General features: G+C 53.3%; 2 protein-coding genes across 6 annotated transcripts; both read right to left on the reverse strand.

The window, feature by feature from the left end:
- Nucleotides 1-254: 254 nt before the first annotated feature.
- Nucleotides 255-9,466, reverse strand: LGALS4 (galectin 4). Of its 2 annotated transcripts, XM_047792683.1 has the most exons (10): nt 9,135-9,466; nt 8,728-8,816; nt 7,233-7,437; nt 4,223-4,357; nt 1,926-1,952; nt 1,773-1,811; nt 1,564-1,593; nt 1,183-1,271; nt 573-738; nt 255-489 (listed from the first exon to the last, which is right to left on the reverse strand). In XM_047792683.1, exons 1-10 carry the CDS (start codon nt 9,177-9,179, stop codon nt 343-345), a joined length of 972 nt encoding a protein of 323 aa, XP_047648639.1. In that variant the 5' UTR covers nt 9,180-9,466; the 3' UTR covers nt 255-342. The 2 variants fall into 2 exon arrangements, with proteins under 2 accessions (XP_047648639.1, XP_047648641.1); XM_047792685.1 differs by lacking the exon at nt 1,926-1,952 and having other exon boundaries at nt 9,135-9,259.
- Nucleotides 9,467-10,790: 1,324 nt separating this feature from the next.
- ECH1 (enoyl-CoA hydratase 1) lies at nt 10,791-22,329 on the reverse strand. Of its 4 annotated transcripts, none has more exons than XM_047791854.1 (10): nt 22,236-22,329; nt 21,353-21,554; nt 21,130-21,218; nt 13,127-13,251; nt 12,993-13,041; nt 12,769-12,833; nt 11,817-11,887; nt 11,655-11,726; nt 11,257-11,407; nt 10,791-11,080 (listed from the first exon to the last, which is right to left on the reverse strand). In XM_047791854.1, the coding sequence occupies exons 1-10, from the start codon at nt 22,288-22,290 to the stop codon at nt 10,976-10,978; spliced, it is 984 nt and encodes a 327-aa protein (XP_047647810.1). In that variant the 5' UTR covers nt 22,291-22,329; the 3' UTR covers nt 10,791-10,975. The 4 variants fall into 4 exon arrangements, with proteins under 4 accessions (XP_047647810.1, XP_047647808.1, XP_047647809.1 ...); XM_047791852.1 differs by having other exon boundaries at nt 12,769-12,860; XM_047791853.1 differs by lacking the exon at nt 22,236-22,329 and adding an exon at nt 22,145-22,225 and having other exon boundaries at nt 12,769-12,860.
- Between the last annotated feature and the right edge of the window lie 149 nt (nt 22,330-22,478).

Genomic DNA, 22,478 nt, shown 5'->3' on the forward strand with positions numbered 1-22,478 from the left:
TGACCAGCTCCTCAAGGGGTGGGGTGACCTCCATATGCTGCAGGTGTGGCCCTAAAAAGCCAAAAAAAAAAAAAAAGGAATGTAATAGTTCCTACCTTCTGGCATTGTGAGGAGTGAATGAGTTGATACATGTTCAAGCCCTAGAGTTATTATGACTTCTTATGACAGCTGATGGGGGGCTGAATGGACAAGGCACAACTGAACCAGGACGGAAGGGGGCAAGTGGGGTCACGCGCACTCACGAGGCACCATCAGGCAGTTTATTAATTTTATTAGAGGCTTAGAAGGGAGTCCAACAGGCTCTTCCTCTGTGCTCCCAAGGGTTATGGCCCCAGGAATAGATCAGATCTGGACGTAGGACAAGGTGACATCGCCCTGGATCTCCAGCGTGTCCACCCCTTGGAAGTTCGAGAGGCGATGGGAGAAGTCGAAGAGGTGCTGGCCATTGGCGTAAACCTTGAAGCGATCCAAGCCACAGCGAATGGACAGCTGCAGGGAGAGGGGCGGCCGTGAGCTCAGGCCCGGGACAGAGGCTTTGGAGGGAAGCGGGGAAAGAGAGACCCCAGACTCACATCGAAGAACTGTCCAGGAGCAAACGGGTTGAAGGAGCTCTTCCTCTCCTCGGCTCCCCACTTGCCATTCAGATAGCTGTTCCGAACCACGATGCCCTCGGTCAGGCGGGGGTTGATGTGCAGAGCCACGTCCCCTGAGGAGCCCACCTTGAAGTTGATGACAAGGCTGGGGGCAGAGGGGGAGGAGGGAGTAAGACGGGGCAGGGATCAGGGGCCAGCGCCTTGCTCTCCAAGGAAGGAGGGGGCTGGAGGTCCCGTGGTGGCTCAGCGGGTTAAGAACCAACCAGTATCCCTTAAGATGTGGGTTTGATCCCTGGCCTTGCTCTGTGGGTTGAGGGTCTGGCGTTGCCACAAGCTGCGGTGTGTGTCTCAGACGCAACTCAGATCCCTGTGTGGCTGTGGCTGTGGTGAGGCAGGCAGCTGCAGCTCCGATTCGACCCCTAGCCTGGGAACTTCCGTATGCCACAGGTGTGGCCCTAAAAAAAGGGGGTGTGGTGGGCCCCAAATTCTGGACTCTTGGGTCTCCATTGGAGGAGGGGGCTGAGGGCGCTAACTCTTAGGTCTGAGGGGCGAGAGGAGTGAGGAGTCACGCCCAGTCTCCATCCCGTACCTCTTGCCCGAGGGGGGCACATAGCCCTTGATCACGATGGTTCTTCGGGCCACAAGGCCCCCTTGCAGTCTCGCCTTATATGGCACAGGCTGTGGGAAGAGAACGTGGTGTCCCAGCATCTCTCAGGTCCCCAGAAGCCAGGTGCAGGGACAAATTTTCAGAGAGGAAACGTCTCAAACCCCCGACCCCTCCCCACCCTGAACCCCACTCCACCCTCACCCCACCCACCCACCTCCTGCCCCACACACTCTCTGCCTCTGCCCGCTCTACTTCCTACCTTCCCAGGGCTCCCCGCGGTTCAGGACCCCCTGCCAACCTTCAGCTCCCGCTTCCCCGCCAACTGCCCACCTCAGAGCCCTAAACACCCGCAGGACACTTTACCGGGTTGAAGGTTGGGGCTCCCTCCATGCACTGTAAAGCAAGGAAGAAGAGCTATTACTCTATAATATTTAACAAGGATCAGAGCACACCTCCTACAGGCAGGCGTATCTCTAGGGGCTGCATTAGCACAACTGGGGCGCAGCCTCTCCCACACCCTCTGATTCTTGTCACCGCCCCCCACCAACTGGCCACACAACCCTCCCACTTACTGGCAGGTTACACGGCTGTTGGTTGTGCTTTCCAGGACCCTGTATGGATGGATGGAAGGCATGGATGGTGAGGGAGGCTGGGGGGTCCCTTGGCAGCCCCAAGACCTTCTCAGCCACTGAACCCCCACATCCAGGGGAAGTCCATGTACTTACTGGGTACCCCGGATTAGGCATGGGTCCCTGTGGGCAGAGAAGGAGAAGGGGGCAAAGAGGGGGACCCCAAACTAGGGCCTGGAGCATGATGAGGATGCCTGTCCCAGGCCAGCCCACCAGCACCACCCAAGGGATCCCTGGGGTCAACCCAGATGGGCCACTCATGGAGAACTTGTCGTGATTGGGGGTCTCCTGTGCACAGTGACGCTCACCCCACCCCTTGAGGAGGAGCTGGTCACGCTCTTCCGGTTCCCTCCCCTGTCCTGGCTCCTGCCCCCCCAGGACCCTCATCCAGCCCTCGTCTCCCGCCTCCACCCGGGAGCTGCACAACAATGTGTGCACCCTCAGGCCACCCCCCCAGCCCCAGCCAGGACCCTGCTGCTCCCCTGTCTCCCACCACCACTCGCCCCTGCCCCTCACACTCCGTGCCCACCCCTGGGGCAAGGAGGGCTTCTGGGAACCAGCCAAGTTCCTGCCTCTCCCTTGTCTGTCTCAGGCTCTCTCGGTGAGTGTGTGTCTCTGTCGCTGAGCCTCTGTCTCTCCTTGTCTCTGTCTCTGGTCCTCTCCCTCGTCCTTACCTTCTCATAGGTGGTTCCTTCTGCCCAAACACCTTCCCTCCCTAGACAACATTTTTGTTTTCTTTCTTTTAGGGCCGCACTTGTGGCATATGGAGGTCCCCAGGCCAGGGGTCCAATCAGAGCTGTAGCTGCCGGCCTGCACCACTGCCACAGCAATGCCAGATCCAAGTTGAATCTGCAACCTACACCACCACAGCTCACAGCAACTCCAGATCCTTAACCCACTGAGTGAGGCCAGGGATCGAACCTGTGTCCTCATGGTTACTAGTCAGATTTGTTTCCACTGAGCCATGATGGGAATGCCCTGTTTTTTTTCTTTTTCTTTTTTTTTTTGGCAGCACCCCCAGCATATGGAGCTTCCCAGCCAAGTATTGAAACCAAACCTCAGCTGCAACCTACGCCACAGCTGCAGCAATGCCAGATCCTTAACCCCCTGTAACACAGCGGGAGGTCCTAGACCACTTTTATTCACTCTTTTTGTTTCCCCCTCTTTCTAATGAAGTCCTTTTTGCCTTGACTTCCACTGTAAGCCAGCTATTCTGAAGGCTCTCTAAAAATAGCTTTATGAGGAGTTCCCATTGTGGCTCAGCGGTTAACAAACCCAGCTAGGATCTGTGAGGGTCCTCACTCAGTGGGTTAAGGATCTGGTGTTGCCGTGAGCTGTGGTGTAGTTTGCAGATGCAGCTCAGATCCTGCATCGCTGTGGCTGTGGCTATGGTGTAGGCCGACAGCTGTAGCTCCAATTCGACCCCTAGCCTGGGAACCTCCACATGCCGCAAGTGCGGCTGTTAAAAAACAAAACAAAACAAAAAAAAACGCCACAGAGCCCTGATGAAGCATGAGAGTCAGATGAACACCCACAGGCCCGAGGCCGTCTCATGGATGAAGGTGTTCCCAGCACTGCCTCATTCGGGAGGCCGAGGTGGGGTTTCATCCGGGCCTCTGCCACTCATGAGCTCCGTGACCCTGGGCAAGTTATTTAAGCTCTCCGTGCCTCAGTTGCCACATCTGTAAAATGGGGCTGATGGTCATCAGAGTGCTTCCCCTGGGAGGGGCTGGGGGCTTGCAGGTTGGGAAGGCGCCCTCAGCTGAAGGACCTGGGGAGGGGTTTGGACTCCAGCTTCTCCAAGCAGAGCTGCGGTCGATGTTCTAGTGTGTGTTTTGGTGGCTCGTCATTCTCTGTGGCCCCGGGAGCGGGGTTTCATGGTCATTGAGCGCCTATCTGTTCAGCCTGCACAGAGGCTGCTCAGCCATCTTCCAAGGTGCGGACGCGCCGGCCAGGCCACAGCCACCCTGTTGTTTGGTGCCCTTCTCAGCACAGCCCTTCTGGTGCCTGTGCAGTGGCAGCTCCTTGTGATTGTCGGGGAGTTTCCCAGCTGACTGACCACATCAGGCCACTTTCCAGGAACACGCTTCTACGCGGTGGTTTTCATGCTTCCGTATGTTCTCTTTCTGACTCAGCTTATACACTGAGAGAGCCAGCCCTTCCTTAAGACTCTCCAAACCTCCTGTAAGACCCCAACCCGGCCCTGACCACCTGTAGCCAACTGCCATCTGGTGACATGTCTGTCCTCCCAGGAGACTGTCTTGGTTGCCACTGGGTCCGTGCCATTACCGGGCAAAGGGGCTGACACAGAGCAGGGGCTCAGGAAATCAATGGGTGGGGGGGATGAATTACGGAAGAAAACAAGCAAATCAGATAAATAAATAACCACGCACCGGGCTGGGGGCGGGCTGGCCTCCGATGAAGTTGATTGATTGCAGCGTCAGGTCCCCATCCACTTGCAGGTGGGTGACCAACTGGACTGGGATCCGGTGCCCAAACTCATAGAAGGGATCACCGTTTACCACCACCTGGAAGGCAGGGGTAAGGTCATGGTCAGCACCTGTGACCTTGGGAAGGTAGAGACAGGAAGCAGGAAACAGGGATCTTGTTAACTTGGGGTCAGAAGGCTTGCGGGGAAGCTGGGGTAACTTCAGAGTCAGGAATCTTGAATTCACGGGTCAAGGGTCAGGCTGGGATCAAAAGTCAGCTCCCCGGATCGGTGGCTAAGAGAGAATAGGTACTTTAGCCTGGGGATGGAGCTTGGGAGGGAATTGAGTAGGAGTCTTTGTTCTGGCCTCAAGCGAGTTGGGTGTGAGGTCTAGCTCTGACATGTCTTGGCTGTGAAACCTCAGGTAAGTCATTCATTTCTCTGAGCCTTTGCACATCTGTAAAACGAGGGCTCACTCTGGGATCGCTGGGGAGGTAAGTTGAAGGCGTTGGAGAAATCCTGGGTAGAGCCTTGGCCTGATATCACATCTCAGCCCAGGTTAAGCCATCACGGTTCTACTTTTAGCACTAAGCAGGGAGCCCAGGGCTGAGAGCCAGCTCCCCAGGATCCAGAGCCTCCCGCGTACTACACACTTGACTCAACCTGGTAACAGACCCATCAGCTCTGTGGGGCAGGACGAGGCATGGTCCCGGTTGTTCAAGAGAGCAGAGGTAGAAAGACCCGCTCAGGGTCACTCTGGGAACAAACTTGAACCCGTGCCTGTCCAACCTCAAGCCATGATGCTAACCTCCGGTGATGAGGTTAGAAAGCCGGTGCCCACATGAGGACAGATAATGTCCAGGTATTTTTCTCCAACCCTGAAATCGCCCCCAGGACACTCCTCGCGTGGATCAAGTGGGGAACAGAGGGCACAGGGTGTCCCCCGCGTGTCACTTATGGCGAGTGGAGGCAGGGGATGGAAAGCACTCAGCAGACCCACGGGGTCCTGCGCAGCCAGCAGGAGCACATACATCATTAATCTAACAAAGGCACGGGAGTTCCTGGGGTGGCTCAGCAAGTTAGGAATCTGACTAGTATCCATGGGGACGTGGATTTGATCCCTGGCCTCAATCAGGGGGTTATGGATCTGGCGTTGCCCTAAGCTGTGGTGTCGGTTGCAGATACAGCTTGAATTTGGCATTGCTGTGGCTGTGATGTAGGCCGGCAGCTGCAGCTCTGATTCAACCCCTAGCCTGGGAACCTCTATATACTGTGGGTGCGGCCCTAAAAAAGAAAAAAATACTCCCTTACTGCTTGTCAGTCACAACATGCGGGCCTTATTTGGACCCTGATTTGAGCAAACAAACTAGGAAACAGCAGGCATCATGAAATGACCGGATCGAGACTGGGCGTGTGGGGACTAAGGAAGAACTATCCATTTTTCAGGTCTGAGAGTGGCATGTGACTGTTTTTAATGAGATTATAAACTATTTGGGATTTGCTTTTATTTTTATTTTTATTTATTTATTTTTTGGTCTTTTTGCTATTTCTTTGGGCCGCACCCGCGGCATATGGAGGTTCCCAGGCTAAGGGTCAAATCAGAGCTGTAGCCACCGGCCTACGCCAGAGCCACAGCAACACAGGATCCGAGCCGCGTCTGCAACCTACACCACAGCTCACGGCAACGCCGGATCCTTAACCCACCGAGCAAGGGCAGGGACCGAACCCGCAACCTCATGGTTCCTAGTCGGATTCGTTAACCACTGCACCATGAGGGGAACTCCCGGGATTTGCTTTTAAATAATCCAGGAGGGAAAGTGAGAGGTAGAGAAGGGAGCAGAGGAGCCCGGAGCTGAGAGCCATGGGGGCGGCAAGGAGAAGAGGGCCTCCCAGGCATGAAGGAACCCTCCTTTCGTGTGCATTTAGACTTGGGGATTAAGAGGAGTTCCCGTCATGGCACAGTAGTTAACGAATCCGACTAGGAACCATGAGGTTGTGGGTTCGATCCCTGGCCTTGCTCAGTGGGTCTTAATCCTTAGATCCGGCGTTGCCAGGAGCTGTGGTGTAGGTCGCAGACCCGGCTCGGATCCCATGTTGCTGTGGCTCTGGTGTAGGCGGGCAGCTACAGCTCTATTAGACCCCTAGCCTGGGAAGCTCCATGTGCCTCGGGAGTGGCCCTAGAAAAGACGAAAAGACCAAAAAATAAAAATAAAAAAATAGAGTTGGGGATAAGAGAGTGCCAAGATACGCATTTCTCAAGAACACAGAGGAGCAAGATGATATATAGGGAATATATTAGAAGGCTTTCCGCGGCGGAGGAATTGGAATGAGAAAAAGAGATGAGAGATTTTTTTTTTTGGCCATGCCCTGGGCATGCAGAAGTTCCAGGGCCAGAGTTGGAAGCAGCGACACAGCAGTGACCTGGGCCACAGCAGTGATGATGCAGGATCCTTAACCCGCTGAGCCACCAGGGAACGCAAGAATTTTTATTGAAAAAAAGAAAAATTTAAAAAAAATGTTTAATTAAAAAAAGAGATGAGGAGTTCCCGTCGTGGCGCAGTGGTTAACGAATCCGACTAGGAACCATGAGGTTGCGGGTTCCGTCCCTGCCCTTGCTCAGTGGCTCTGGTGTAGGCCGGTGGCTACAGCTCCGATTCGACCCCTGGCCTGGGAACCTCCATATGCCGCGGGAGCGGCCCAAGAAATAGCAAAAAGACAAAAAAAAAAAAGAGAGATGAGAGAATTATTTAATCGACAGGAAAGGAGGAAAAGAAAAGAAAAAGAGGTAGGGAGGGGAAACGGGAGAGGAAAAAAAGAAAGGAAAGAGGGAAGGGGAGGGAGGAAGGGAGGAGCCTCTGGGAGGAGGGGGAGGGGAGGGAGAAGGAGGGGAGGGCGGGGGAGGAAGAAGGGGGGAGGGGGGGAGAGGCGGGCGAGGCCCCGCCCCTGCGGCGCTGGCGCCGACCTGACGACCTGACCTTGTAGTGCTCGGGCAGAACCATGATGACCAGCTCGAAGGCGGCGCCCTTGCGGAAGGGCATGCTCCTCTTCTTCTCCTCGTTGCCCCACTTGCCGTCCTGCTGCGAGTTGAAGACCACCTTGTCCCAGCCATCGAAGCGAGGATTGAAGTGGAAGGCGACATCCGCCCCCGGGCCCTGCCCCACCACGAAGTTCACGAAGAACCTGGCCGGACAGGAAAGGGCTGTTCCTTTGGCGCCTCCTGTTCCCACTCTCTCTGTCCTACCTGACAAGAGTGCGGGTAAACGGCGGGGCCAGGTGTGGCGGGGTGGCGCCTTGGGCACTGCCGACCCAAGAGTGGAGGGGCAGATGGGGCCCCGCACTCCTGGCGGCAGATGCTCACCGCCTCCGCTTGGCTCCTTCCTTTTCCTTTTTAGATCCCAACCCCCACCCAGCTTCCAAGGGAGGCTCCTGGGACTTGACTCCAGCCCCAGGTCTAGCTGCCCCCTCCCTGGCTCCCAAAGGCCGTTCCCCACGTGCAGCCCGCGGGGCCCTGTGAAGACGCAATCAGAGCCCTCTCCACCACACCCCGCTCCACACCTGCAGTCTTCACATTATCCTGAGGGGACAGGCCCACGCCTGCCTCAGGGCCTTTGCACTGGCTGTTGTTTCAGCCTGGAATGCTCTTCCCTCAGGACATTCCCAAGTTCCCTCTCTCACCTCCTTCAAGTCTTTGCTGAAAAATTCCCTTCTCGGGAACCTTTCCCTGGCTGCCTAATTTAAAGGGACAAGGCCACACGCCCCTCCCCCACACGACGCCCCATCTCCCTTCCCTCCTTGTTTGTCTCCAGCATTTATCACCATCTGACTTATTTTTTTATCCATTTCCTCTACTCAGATGTCAGTTCCATGAGGGCAGAGATCTTTGTCCTCTCGGTGGCTCTGTCCCCAGTGTCTAGGCACAGAGTGGGCACTCAGTGTGCAAAGAGACAATGAACAGAAAACAGCAGTCCTATGAGGTCAGTTCAATTCTCATCACCATTTTAAGACCATAAAACTACGAGTTATTACAGCACTTACTTTACCGTTCTGTGTGTTTTACACATTGACTCCTTCAAACAACCCCATTTTACAGATGAGAAACTAAAGTGCAGAGAGCTTTTCCAGTCACACAGAGAGCTTTTCTAGTCACACAGTTGGTGAGTGACACAGCTGGGATGTGAACTCAGGTGGCCCGGCTCTGAGCCTGTGATCATAATTCTTTCTATCCCACCCATCAGTTCCAATCCAGTGTCCCTGCTCTGGGGCCACCTGTCATGGTGAGTCTCCCTGACACCTCCCAGGGCCCCTCTTCTGTTCTGATCACCAAGACCTGGACTCCCCACACCAGGGCTGGTCTTTAGCCATCAGGTGCAATGAAGGAAAGGAAGTAGGCCTCCTGTACCTGGGTTGGAAGCCCCTCTGCCCCATGTGTGGCTCCCTCCCAGCCTAGCCCAGCGTGGGGAATGGTCTCACCTCTTCATGTGCTCATTGGCCACTCCTTGGATGTAAACGGACATTCCGACCCGGAGACCGCCTGGGATGGGCTTGTAGTAGGGCAGCGTCTGCAGAAGCGGCCAGGTGAGGGGCCTCGAAGGCCATCTGCATCTGCCTATTGCAGCCCTTCCCCCTCATTGCCCTCCACCCCCACTCCCTTAAGCAAGCGGTGAGGAATCGCATGAAGATGAGGAGAGCTGGGGGGGAGGGTTACATATGGATGTAAATAGCCTGAGAGTGGGGGGGGGGGCAATAAGCCAAGCCCCAGGGTCAGGATGGGGTAAATCAGACCCAGTGTTCAGTGGGCGCCTCTGAGGCTCAGGGGTGAGGGTCAATTGGTGCATGGCGGGCAGGGGAGAGCTAAGCCAGGGGCTGGGGTAACTCACGGGATTGTAGGTGGGCTGGTAGCCTGGTGCAGGGACGAAGGCCATCTTGAGAGGCTGGGCTGGTGCCTTCTCCCGTGAGAAGAGCCACAGGACTGGAGAATGGTGGCAGATGGCAGGTTGCAAGTGGCTCTTATATCTGAGGATAAGGGCGTGGCTGGCAGGGCTGAGTCCACAAGGTCTTTCTTTTGGTCATCCCAGGCTTAGATCTTCTAGGGCACTGCCAATTTCCTCCTACCAGTCTCACTGGTGACCAGCCAGAACCCAGATCATCTGGGCCAGGCCTGGGGGACTCAGCTCAGGGCCCCCTCCTCTAGGCTTTTTTGCAAAAAAGAAATGCTGGTGAACTTTGGTCCTACCAGGGCCTTATCAGAGCCCATAAAAGTGTGCCTGAACCTTTGTTAGCAGAGGGAGGGTACAGCCAGAAGGGCTGGGCAGGACAAGGCTAGGAGTGGCCCAGGACAGATGGGCAGTGGGAAAAAAGTGAAAGCAGAAGCAACTGGGTGCTCTTGATGCTCCCAGGAACTGTGAAATGACTTAATGGACTGTATGCCCATCACACGCCTCTGCTGTGCGCACCGTATTTTGTGTAGAGTGGCTTAGATCACTGACTTCTGGAGCTAGAGGTTCTGGGTTAAAATTCTTCCTCCGCCAGTTTTTTTTTTTTTTTGGCCGCACCCATGGCATATGGAAGAGTCAGGGATTAAACCCATGCCACAGCAGTGACAATGCTAGATCCTTAAACTGCTGATTCGCGAGTAAATCCACTCCTTGGCTTTTGTTCTTGGGCCGTGCCTTAACTTCAATTTGCCCATTTTCCCATAAATATTCAGAACGGGACTTGGCATATAGAAGACACTAAAGTAATGCTTGGTGGAGTTCCCACTCTGGTGCAGTGGGTTAAGAAGCTGGCTGCAGTGGCTCCGGTTGCTGCAGAGGTGAGGGTTCCATCCCCGGCCCAACACAGTGCATTAATGGATTTGGGGTGCTGAAGCTACCACATAGGGATGCAGGTTGCAGCTGTGGCTTGGATTCAGTCACTGGCCTGGGTTCTTCCATAGGCCATGGGTGCAGCATTAAATAAATTAATGCTTGGTCTCTTGCCCTCATTTCAAACATAAATCTAGGTGTTTCCTGGTGGCTCGGTGGGTTAAGGATCTGGTATTGTCACTGCTACGGATTGAGTTTGCCGTGGCATGGGTTCAGTTCTTGACCTGGGAACTTCTGCATGCCATGGGCTCGGCCAACCCCCTCCCCCCAAACAACAACAAAAAACAACCAAAAAACCAAACAAAAACTTGAAGCTTAAAGAAATGAGGCAGTTGGCCCAAGACCGGGTAAGCAGTGAAAGCCTAGCCAGACTTCAGACCAGATCCCCCACAGCCGTGCACTGAGGGCGTGGCAGGGTGAACACCACCCCCAGGCCTGGAACAGGCAGATCCTCTGCAGCCATTCAGCCCAGAGGGAGTCTCGACTTTCTAGGGGCCCTGGCCTGCACGGCGTGCCGCCACTCCAAAGGGTCACCACCTGCATGGCTCCCATTTCCACTGGTCAAATCTCTATTTCCAACCTTCAGCACAAGTATGGTCCTTGGAGCCCCTGGGTGCACCAGGTTACCCCCCTTTCTGCCTCTCCTCTCTCTCCAATAAGAACACGGGGTTCTTTACACTGCTTTATTGTTCGCGGGGTGAAGATAAGACATGAGGAAATCAGTGTCATAAAGTTATAAACTGGGAGGCTGAGAAGACAGCGAGGTGACCATCTTCACCAGTCCTCCCTCTCTGGTTGAGGCACGAGGCGGGTCAATGCCAGGTCCAGGACCACGACCTGGGCCGAGGGGCCTCTCAGAGCTTGGAGAAGGTGATGGTCTTCAGTTCCTTCTTCTCCATGGCGGCCTGGACAGACTTAATGACGTCCTTGGTTTGCAGCATGCTCATGTTCCAGGATTTCTGGATAAAACCCGCAGCGGGGAAAGGAGAAGACGCAGGCAGATTTTAGTTGGACCAATAAAAAGGCAGCTAGCAGGCACCAATCAGAAGGCAAGGCCTGCAGAAGGCAGCTGTGTCCTGATTGGCCGGTCTGGGAGCACGGAGGGGCTATGATGGGTCCGAAAGGAGAACCTCACCATGTAGTTGAGGCCCTCTGCCACGGAATGGTCGCGGGAGTAGAGCAGGTTGATTTTGGTGCCCTGCACCGCCACCGGGCTCTTGCTGGAAATCTCGGCCGCCAGGGCGAGGGCCGCCTCAAGCAGGACCTCCTGGTCTGGGAAGATTCGGCTGAGGAGGAAAGGAACTGGGAATCAGGAGGTCTGCAAAGGGCTCTCCTCTCCCTCCCATGGATGGAAACGTGCCAATCACAGTAGAAAGCAGAAGACACTCCAGTGAAATGGACCAATCACATCAGAGGGAGACAGTCGCCTCCAGACCACGCAGAGAGAGGAAGCTGCTTGGAATCCGAGTGGGGAGGTACAGAAGGATCCAGAGCCCCACCCAGACCTTCTCCACCCCGGGCCTCGGCCCCTACCTGACCAGTCCACTGTTCAGGGCCTCGTCAGCCATCATCTTGCGGGCGGTGAAGGCCAACTCGTTAACCAGGCTGCAAGAGGGCAGGGTGTGTCAAGGGACAGCAGTCATCCAGGTCCAGGAGATGCTGTGTGTTCCCCTTTCCCAGGCTCCCCTCACCTACCTCTGGTTTCCAATGATTTTGGGCAGTCGCTGCAGGGTTCCCACATCCGCTGCCAAACCTATGTCCACCTCCTGAGGGGAGCAATCGTGTCAGTGCTTGGTTTTGGCCCAATGTTGCCCCCTCTGCAACCTCAATGCCGGGGAAATTCTTCATCTACTGCAGAGGTCCCACTCCATCCCCAACTCAAAGGACCCCCCCCCCAAATACCCTGTTTCATTCCCACCCGCATACTTTTACCCATGTAGGTTCCTTCAGTCTAGAATAGAATCCATCTTCTACTTCCTCTGCCCTCCCAGTTCTTTGAAGTCAGTCACGTTTCTCTCCAGCCTTGCTTATCCCAGCCCCGACCCCTTCCTCTCGTGAGCTCCATCCTGCCTCCCACCTCCTCCAGCACTGACCCTACCGCAGCAGCAGCAGCAGCAGCAGCAGCCCCAGCCTCCCCGCCCCCACACCTTTAGCGGCTCCTGACCTCACAGTCATGCATGCATGACTGACCCCTGACTTCCTCCACGGCCAAGTGTGACTTTTTTTTTTTTTTTTTAACTTTTTAGGGCCTTATCGGCGGCATATGGAGGTTCCCAGGCTAGGGGTTGAATTGGAGCTGTAGCTGCCAGCCTATGCCACAGCCACAGCAATGTGGGATCTGAGCCAAGTCTGTGACCTACACCACAGCTCACGGCAATGCCGGATCCTTAACTCACTGAGTGAGACAAGGGACCCGCAACCTCATGGTTCCTAGTCAGATTTGTTAACCACTGAGCCACAAAGGGAACCCCCCAAGTGTGACTTTGTAAATTTCAATTCCAACTCTTCCATGAGGCCCTCCAGGCTCACTCCCACCCCCTTAAGTTTGCTCTGTCCTTGACCTAGCCCTCCCCTGACCCAGCTCTGCCACTCATTTCCCAGCTCTGGGAGGGACTCGAGGAAGCAGAAGCTCAGGAGGATGGCTCACCTTCACCTGGAAGAAGGCATCCTGGGCACAGTACCGGATGTCACAGGCAGTGATGAGATCCACTCCTGGAAGGTTGAGGCTGGATGGAGACACTAAACAGCCACAGGACCAACCCCCACCCCCACCCAGGTGGAACAGGTGCATCTTGGGTCAGAGTCTAACTAGCAACAGATCTGAGGCTGGAGGCCACTGGCTGAATGGGTGCTGGGTGGCTGCAGACTCACCTCCACCAATGCAGCCCCCGTGGATGGCAGCGATCACCGGCTTAGGGCACTGGGAGGGGACAGGAGGGGTGGGGTCAAGGCTGGTCCAGGAGCAGTGGGCCAGGGGGGATGCCCTGCTAGCCTCCCAGTGTCACCTTCTCGATGACGCTGAAGGTCTCCTGGTATTTGGAGATGAGGTTATGGAGGTGCCAGCTGATGCGGGCCACATCTTCTCCTTGGGGCTGAAAGATGTCCGAAGCCATGTCCACAAGGTCGATCCCTGGTGGGGAGACGTGGGGGTGCTCAGCTTGCCTCCCAGGCCCCATCCGTTGCGCCAGCCAGAGGGTAGAGCCCAGGTAAACCACCACAGTGGAGAAAGCAACTCGCACAGGATTTCTGGAAGATCGCATGTGGGGTGTGACATCAATACAAGCTAATGTGTATCGAGTCTTCACTCACTCAAGCCTCACAAGGACCCTGAGGTAGGCTCTATTACTATCCCCATCTTACCGGGGGAGAAACTGAGGCACAGGGAGCTTAAGTCACTTGCCCAAGGTCACTCTGGCTTGTGAGCAGTGGAACTGAGATTTCAAACTCAGAACCAGGCAGCTTCTCCAGGGGCCATGCTTCTTCCCATAATGCCAGATGGCCTAGAAGTCAGGGTTCTGGGCACAGGCAATTGCATCAGAGATGGTCATGTCTCCTGAGCTGGGAAGACCGGAAGTGGAGCCATTTTTGTGGCTCCAACTTTAAGACAATCCCAAGCCTGTCCCTCTACTAATCATTCTCCATGACCCTCCTCTGGCTACCATCATCTCTCCTGGTCTCCTCACTCTCACCCCTGTGAGGTGAGAGTCCATTCCCTTCTTTTTCTTTCTTGTCTTTTCAGGGCTTCACCCTAAAAACTACACCCTACATGTGGCATATGGAAGTTCCCCAACGAGGGGTCAAATCTGAGCTGCAGCTGCTGGCCTACATCACAGCCAGGGCAACGTGGGATCCCAGCTGCGTCTGTGACCTACACCACAGCTCGTGGCAATGTCGGATCCCTAACCCACTGCGTGAGGCCAGGGATTGAACCTGCATCCTCATGGATACTAGATGGATTTGTTACTGCTAAGCCACAATGGGAACTCCTGCTCCCTTCTTACTTAGAATAAAATTCAACACTCAGCCATAAAAAAGAACAAAATAATGCCATTTGCAGCAACATGGGTGGAACTAGAGATTCTCATACTAAGTGAAGTAAGAAAGAGAAAGACAAATACTTTGTGATATCACTTATATGTGGAATCTAAAATATGGCACCAATGAACCTAGCTACAGAACAGAAACAGACTCAGGGACACAGAGAACAAACTTGTGGTTGCCCAGGGGGCAGGGGTATGGGGGGGAGTGGGATGGACTGGAGTTTGGGGGTGGTAGATGCAAAGGATTACATTTAGAATGGATAAGCAATGAGGTCCTGCTGTACAGCACAGGGAACTATATCCAGTCACTTGTGATAGAACGTGACAGAAGATAATACATGAAAAAGAACGTGTACATATATATATAACTGAGTCACTTTGCGGTACAGCAGGAATGGACAGAACTTTGTAAATCAACTATAATAAAAAAAATTTTAATTGAAATCTTTTGCCAAAACCTTACCAGCCCTGCAAAAGCATCATTTCCAACCTATTCCTGGGCACGTGGGCCTCCAACAGCTGTTCCAACACAACCCACTCCTTTCCCGGGGCCTTTGTGCTTATACTGCGCCCTCTGCCTAGAACAGCCTTTCTGCAGCAACGGTCGGTCTCCATACTGACTCCATCATGCTATTCAAGCCTCAGGGAGGCCCGCTCTGGCCACCCTGGCTAAATAGCAGCCCGTCACCCTCCATCTCCTTTCTCTGCCTTATCTCCCACACTGCCCTCTTGTTGTATCGTTGTGTACTTATCTTGTTCAGTGCCTGACTCCCTTTCTAGGATGTGAGTTCCATGAGCATAGGCGTTTTGGCCTTTTCATCCACTACTCTATCCCCAGTACCCAACAGGGCCCGGTGCACACAGTAGGTGCTCCGTAAGTGAACAATATAGACAACAATCCCTGCCCCCACGAAGCTGCCCTTCTATGAAGGAGACGAATGAAGAAGAAAATGCATTTTGTCAGGTGTCGATAAGTATGAAAAGAGAATGAAAGGAGGGAAGGGGAAGGGAGTGTGCACGCAGTGAGGGCTGCTGCGGTATTCACTGGGGTGGTCAGGGACTCGCTCGCTGAAAAAGTGACATCTGCGTGGAGATCTGGAGGATGAGAGGGAGGGGGCTGTAGGGAGAGCTGGGATAAGAACTCTAAATGTCAGGAACAGCCAGTGCAAAGGCCCTGTGGTAGGAATGTACCTGGTCTGTGTGAGGACCGACGAGGGGGCCCATGTAGCCGGTGTGGAGTGAGCAAGGGGGAGAGGCGGAGTCAAGGTCAGAGAGGTGGCAGAGGCAGACTCTGTTCGGCCTGTGGGGCAAGAGGAGGACTTTGGCTTTGACTCTGACTGAGATGGAGCAACGTGACAGTTCAGAGCAGAATTTCTACCTTCTGAGGTTACCTCATGGTTCCTAGTCGGATTCGTTAACCACTGAGCCACGAAGAGAACTCTGAGAATTTCTACCTTCTGAGGTTAATCATTCTCATCCTTTTGCTTGTCGTCTGAACAATGATATCTGACACACCTGAAAAATCATTCCCACATTCAGCCACACCCGGGACTCTGCAGCTTTGTTGCCTCCACGGCTTGTGCAAATGAACAAGACCTGGGGAGTGTTGACTCAGGGTAGAGCTGAATTTGTGTGAGTTAAATATGAGTAAGATGGAACACCTCTGTGACCCTGGCCGGGCCACTCCATCCTCTGGGACTTGAGTTTCTGCTCTGGGAAATGAAGCTAAAGGTTTCACAGAGCTGATGGGGCTACAAGGTTTTGAGGAGACAGGTCCTGGGGGCCCTTTGAGCAGCACCTGGCATGTGACGGCATCACAATGGTTACTATTATTGTATCATGCACGCCACCTCAGTGGCGGCCAGAACAGCCTCCAGCAGCCTACAGGCATCTGCTGGCTTCCATACCAGGTCTGGGAAGCTTGTATGACTCTGTGGGAACCACGCTGAATCCCAGAACGCGCCCAGTTTGGCATCTTGAGGCACCTCCTCCCACTGGCTCGGCTGGTCTATCTGCCCTACCTGGATCGACAGACGTGGGTGTCTGCAATCTCTTGGGTTTTTTGGTTTTTTCTTTTTCAGTCAACTGTGGCATATGGCGTTCCCGGGCCCAGGGATCAGATCCAATGCCGGACCCTTAACCCACTGTGCTGGGCCGGGGATCGAACCTGCATCCCAGAGCTCCCAAGATGCTGCCCATCCTGTTGTGCCACAGCGGGAACTCCTGCAACCCCTTGCAATAAAAAGCCCCAGACCATGGTACAAGGCAAACCCTTCCAGGGTCACAACTCATGCCAGAGAGGGCCCCTGTCTTGTTCCCTGTGAACCTCTAAATGTTTCTGATCTCATTCATCGTCACAATTAAGGTCTTCAGAGTCATCAATAATGACAGAGACAACAAGAAGTTTCCCGTAAATTAACCTTTTGTGCCTATTAACTCATTTAATCCTCATGGCAGCCTGACAAGGGGGGCGCTAAGAGCATCTCCGTTTATTTCAGATGAGGAGCCCAGAGAGGCAAAGGTGTGCACAGGTGGCAGAGGTGGAAGGTAGCTGGCTACTTGGGGAAGGTATACTTTTTTTGTGTGTGTGTGTCTTTTTCCCATTTCTTGGGCCGCTCCCACGGCATATGGAGGTTCCCAGGCTAGGGGTCTAATTGGAGCTGTAGCTGCCAGCCTACGCCAGAGCCACAGCAACGCGGGATCCGAGCAGTGTCTGTGACCTACACCATAGCTCACGGCAACACCGAATCATTAACCCATTGAGCAAGGGCAGGGATCGAAGCCGCAACCTCATGGTTCTTAGTCGGATTAATTAACCACTACGCCACAACGGGAACTCCCAGGTATATGGTTTTTTTTTGGCCGCACCCATGGCGTGGAAGTTCTGGGGCCAGAGATCAAATGGAAGGCACTGCAGCAGCTTGAGCCACAGCAGTGACAAGACCAGGCCCTTAACCCACTGTGCCACCAGGGAACTCTAGGTCAGGCGTACTCTGAACCAGTCTGCCAGACACTGGGGCCATAGCCACTTAGCGATCAAGAGCATGTACTCCACAGCTATGCAGCCCTCGTTCCAAAATCCCAGCAGTGAGAGTTCCCATTGTGGCTCAGCGTTACGAACCCAAGTAGTATCCAGGAGGACATGGGTTTGATTCCTGGCCTCGCTCACTGGATTAAGGATCCCCACTGCCATGAGCCATGGTATAGGCTGCAGATGTGGCTCAGATCCTGCGTTGCCGTGGCTGTGGCGCAGGCCAGCACGCTGGCTGTGAGGAAAAAGAAAAAAAAAAAGCCAGCAGTGAGAATTGGGCAAGTTTCTTCCCTTCTCTGGGTCTCAGTTTCCTCACCTATCAAATGGGGATGATGACTCAACTTTTCACATCGGGCTGTCGTGAGAATTCATACGTGTAAAGTGCCTCAGACACTCCGTAGATGTACATAAGTGTGGGGAAGTTGTTTTTTTTTTAATTAATAGTTGCATTCTCTCACTCAAACTCCTAATTAAGGTGAGTTTCTTCTTCCTGGCCTTCAGGTCGAAAAGGGGACAAGACAGTCCTGATCAGCTGGAAGCTGAAAGATGAGGGCCCCAGGCCTGGCGCAGCAACAGAGGAACCTCATCCTGCACTGCCCCAGGGCAAGGGGTCAGAAACAGGGGCTGCCCCCTTGCTTGAGCTCTCGGACCTGGAAGGGGGCTGGCACTGGAGGGACCTCACCTAAGGTCGACCCAGGGAACCTCGGAGACCAGGGAGGGTTGTAGAAAGAAAACAAAGGACATGCAAAGATGGTAAACGTGGAAATATGTTGTTTTTTTTCTTTTTGCCTTTTCTAGGGCCGCTACCTGCAGCAATATGGAGGTTCCCAGGCTAGGGGTCTAATCGGAGGTGTAGCCACCAGCCTACACCACAGCCATAGCCACAGCTACACGGGATCTGAGCCACGTCTGCAACCTACACCACAGCTCACGGCAACACAGGATCCTTAACCCACTGAGCAAGGCCAGGGATCGAAGCCGCAACCTCATGGTTCCTGGTCAGATTCATTAACCACTGCGCCACGATGGGAACTCCCAGAAAAATATATTGTTTACTGTTTGTCTTCCCCTGTTGAGTTGGGAACTCCATGAGGACAGGGCCCTGGGCTGTCTCAGTTACCACTGGGTCCCCAGCAATGGCCTGGGGCCCACGCACAAATCAATGTACGTGACCTTTCACCTCTGGTACGGACCCTCCCACAGATGAAAACTATGTACTGTGGTTGGACAAGATCCAGTTACCTGATAGTACCTGGCATATTCTGGAAGAAAGGACGGCCCAAGTGAGCTCTCTGTTTTTAAAGCCTTTAGCCTGGAGTTCCTGCTATGGCGCAACGGGCTTGGCGGCGTCTTGGGAGCACAGGGATGCAGCTTCCATCCCCAGCCTGGCACAGTGGATTAAGGATCCAGCTGCAGCTTAGGTTGAAACTACAGCTCAGATCTGATCCCTGGTCCGGAAACTCCATATGGCATGCGGTGGCTAAAAAAAGAAGGAAAGGAGTTCCCGTCATGGCGCAGTGGTTAACGAATCCGACTAGGAACCGTGAGGTTGCGGGTTCGGTCCCTACGCTTGTTCAGTGGGTTAACGATCCGGCGTTGCCGTGAGCTGTGGTGTAGGTTGCAGATGCAGCTCGGATCCCGAGTTGCCGTGGCTCTGGCGTAGGCTGGTGGCTACAGCTCTGATTAGACCCCTAGCCTGGGAACCTCCATATGCCGCGGGAGCGGCCCAAGAAATAGCAAAAAAAAAGAAGGAAGGAAAGCCTTGAGTCTGCGTTGTAGCAGGCTGAAGTTGTGCTTCAAGAACTGGAGGACAGAGTCCAGGGTGACCTTAGCTGCTGGCAAATTAGGGGGCAAAATTCCAGAAAACAGAAAGCCAGAGAAGGGAGCCTCAGATTCCGTGTAAAACCTTTGCCCAGGTCTCTTGCTGACTGGTGAAAGAGACATGAAGCTCAGCAAAAGGTTTAAAAACAAACTTCAGGAGTTCCCTTGCAATGCAGGAGGTTAAGGATCTGGTGTTGTCAGTGCAGCAGCTTGGGTTGCTGCTATGGCACAGGTTCAGTTCCTGGCCAGAGAACGTCCATATGCACGTCCATATGCTGTGGGCCTGCCCCCCCCAAAAAAACCCCAAATCCCAAAATAATTGACTTCAACTAAGTCGCTTAATACTCTGGAATTACACAGCGGGATCCAGAGTTTCCACATCATTTTCTTCCCATATCCCAATATCCAGGATACAATCCAACCTTACTCCCAAAACAAAGAAACAAGAACATGAGACTGAGATAAATAGAGTCAGACCCCAAGGTGACCCAGGTGCTGGAATTAGGAGACAAGGATTTTAAAGCCATTATAACTACCCTCAATGACACAAAGAAACATACGCTCATGACAAATAAAAAGAAATGGAAGACAAGTTAAAAAAAAAGGAAATTTGAGAATTGAAAACTATAATACAGGCATACCTCATTTCACTGTGCTTCACAGATACTGTGTTTTTTTAAAAAATTGAAGGTTTGTGACAATCCTGTGTTGTTAAATGGCTGGAGTTTTTTTTCTAGTAATAAAGTATTTTTATTTATTTATTTGTCTTTTTTTTTTTTTTTGTCTTTTTAGGGCCGCACCCATGGTATATGGAGGTTCCCAGGCTAGGGGGGCGAGTCAGAGCTACAGCTGTCAGCCGGTGCCAGAGCCACAGCAACGCCAGATCTGAGCCACGTCTGTGACCTGCACTACAGCTCATGGCAACGCCAGATCCTTAATCCACTGAGCAAGGTCAGGGATCGAACCTACAATCTCATGGTTTCTAGTCGGATTCATTTCCGCTGCGCCATGATGGGAACTCGTAATAAAGTATTTTTAAATTAAGGTAAAAAAAAGCAAAGTCCTTTTTAAAATTTCTATTATTTTATTTTTTTGCTTTTTAGGGCCACACCCGTGGCCTGTGGAAGTTCCCAGGCTAGGGGTCAAATCAGAGCTATAGCTGTTAGCCACAGCCACTTGGGATCCAAGCTGCACCTGTGACCTACACCACAGCTCATGGCAATGCCAGATCTTTAACCCACTGAGCAAGGCCAGGGATTGAACCCCCATCCTCACAGATACTAGTTGGGTTCTTTACCACTGAGCCACCATGGGAACTCCTTTTTTTAAGACATAATGCTATTGCATACTTATCAGACTACTAGAGAATATAACCATAACTTTTCTACGCACTGGAGAACCAAAAAATTAATGTCATTACTTTATTGCTATCTTTGTTTTATTGCGGTGGTCTGCAACTGAACCCACAGTATCTCTGAGGTATGTCTGTATCTGAAAATTTCAAAATCACTGGATGGGCTTAGTCACTGGATGGGCAGAGTACAGATGAAAAGGAGTTGGTGCATATGGTCTAAGGAAAGTACCCAACCCAAAGAACAGAACTATGGGACAATCAAAAAACCTAATAGACACGTAACCGGAAATCAGTTCATGCGGGTGGAATAACTGCATGAAAGCCTGTTATTTATTTATTTTCTTTTTTGGCTGCCCTGTGGCATATGGAGTTTCCCGGCCAGAGATCAGATCCAAGCTGCAGTTGCGACCTACACCAAAGCTGCAGCAATGCTGAATCCTTAGCCACTGTGGCAGCCAGAGATCAAACCTGTGTCCCAGCACTCCAGAAATGCCACTAATCCCGCCGCTCCACAGCGGAAACTCCAAAAGCATGTTATTATTATAAGACACTTTACTGACACAAAAAAACAGACTGAATGGTTAAGGCCAGAGATTCAAGAATGAAAACCCAGACTTAAGAGCCCATGAACCTGTCAATTTCTGTATTTGAAAATGTTGAAAGTTGAAGTTAGAAGCTGCTTGAAACTCTAATTAAGAAGCCTTGATCTCTCCCCAGGAGCAGGGGAGGGTGGCAGGGGTGGGTATGGAGAGCACGTGGTACCTGAAGTGAACATTTTTCCTGCACCAGAGATCACCACCGCACGACAGTCAGGGTCCTGTGCGATCTTGTTGAAGCACACCACCATCTCTCTGTGGAAAGGGAAGGAGGCAAGGGCTGTCTGGGGGGGGCGGGGGGAGTTCCCTGCTTTCAGGTCCTCCCCTGCCCAGTCCCTTAGCCCCTGCCTCCTCCTGCAGACAGGCCTCTCAGGACCTGCAGACCAGACCTCCAGAAGGCTCTGTTCATGGCATTTCTCTTCTCTGGCCGGTTTAGCTGCACATGAAGCACATGTTTCTGGACAGCTGTCACCTGAAGGGACTCATAGTTGTGACCTGGAGCTTCACTGGGAGCAGCTTTGGAAGCCTCCTCTTGTGTAAAGGAGCTCATGGGGTGAAGACTAAGGCTGAGGTTGGTGGGGGCTGTCAATCCTGGAGAGACAAAGGGAGAGCATTTTTTTTTTTTGTCTTTTTGCCATTTCTAGGGCGGCTCCCGCGGCATATGGAGGTTCCTAGGCTAGGGGTGGAATCAAAGCGGTAGCCACCGGCCTACACCAGAACCACAGCAACGTGGCAGGATCCGAGCCGTGTCTGCAACCTACACCACAGCTCACGGCAACGCCGGATCCTTAACCCGCTGAGCAAGGCCAGGGATCGAACCTGCAACCTCATGGTTCCTAGTCGGATTTGTTAACCACTGAGCCAGGACGGGAACTCCCAGGAAGAGCATTTTATGACCCCAAATTGGGAGAAGAGCACCTTCAAAAGCAGAGGGCACACATCCATCTCAGTGACATTAGATTGGGGAACACAGGCCTGTTAAGAGGCCTTGGTTCAGGAAGACACAGGCTTTTAAGATTAGGGTGCACTCACCAGTGGCCTCGGTCTGAGGGCCACTTCAAACCCGCGAAGGTGGTACTGACCCTAGATTAGAGACACTGAGCTGACAGCTACCCCACGGTAGGACACGGGCCCTTTGCATAGGAGCACATGGACCCCTGAGTTTAATAAGGCGTGAGGACCTTGCTTGACCCCAGACAGGCCTCTCCGTTCTACAGTCGCCATGACAGGACGACAGCTCAGTAGACCCCCAGAAGTCAAGAGATGACTCACGCCGAGTCAGCAAGCTGCGCACTCTGTGAAAAGACGCCATTGCCGCTGCCGTCATTGCGACTGAAATGCCGGAATAGCCCGACGAGAGGAAGTTAAGGGGGCGGGCACAAGGGCCGCCATGTTGAGCGAGGGCATCGAAGCCTCATCCAAACAGCGGTGACACCCCTATTCCCGCCATCTTTACTAAGGGCAACCGGAAATCGCCTTCTAAATTCGCCGGCCTTTGGCTCTCCCTGGGAACCT

Source organism: Phacochoerus africanus, chromosome 8 (genome assembly GCF_016906955.1).
Source record: "Phacochoerus africanus isolate WHEZ1 chromosome 8, ROS_Pafr_v1, whole genome shotgun sequence".
Lineage (NCBI taxonomy): Eukaryota > Metazoa > Chordata > Mammalia > Artiodactyla > Suidae > Phacochoerus > Phacochoerus africanus.

What these genes read in the sequence shown, in the direction of transcription:
- ECH1 (XM_047791852.1), bottom strand. Translation starts at nt 22,290, where the DNA reads ATGACGGCAGCGGCAATGGCGTCTTTTCACAGAGTGCGCAGCTTGCTG. An exon ending in AAAATCATTGGAAACCAGAG is followed by an intron (nt 11,727 to 11,816) that starts GTAGGTGAGGGG and finishes GCCCTCTTGCAG; the next exon opens with CCTGGTTAACGAGTTGGCCT. An exon ending in CAGAGGGCCTCAACTACATG is followed by an intron (nt 11,081 to 11,256) that starts GTGAGGTTCTCC and finishes GGTTTTATCCAG; the next exon opens with AAATCCTGGAACATGAGCAT.
- LGALS4 (XM_047792683.1), bottom strand. Translation starts at nt 9,179, where the DNA reads ATGGCCTTCGTCCCTGCACCAGGCTACCAGCCCACCTACAATCCC. An exon ending in ACCAGCCCACCTACAATCCC is followed by an intron (nt 8,817 to 9,134) that starts GTGAGTTACCCC and finishes CCGCTTCTGCAG; the next exon opens with ACGCTGCCCTACTACAAGCC. An exon ending in GAGCCCCAACCTTCAACCCG is followed by an intron (nt 1,272 to 1,563) that starts GTAAAGTGTCCT and finishes CTCTTCCCACAG; the next exon opens with CCTGTGCCATATAAGGCGAG.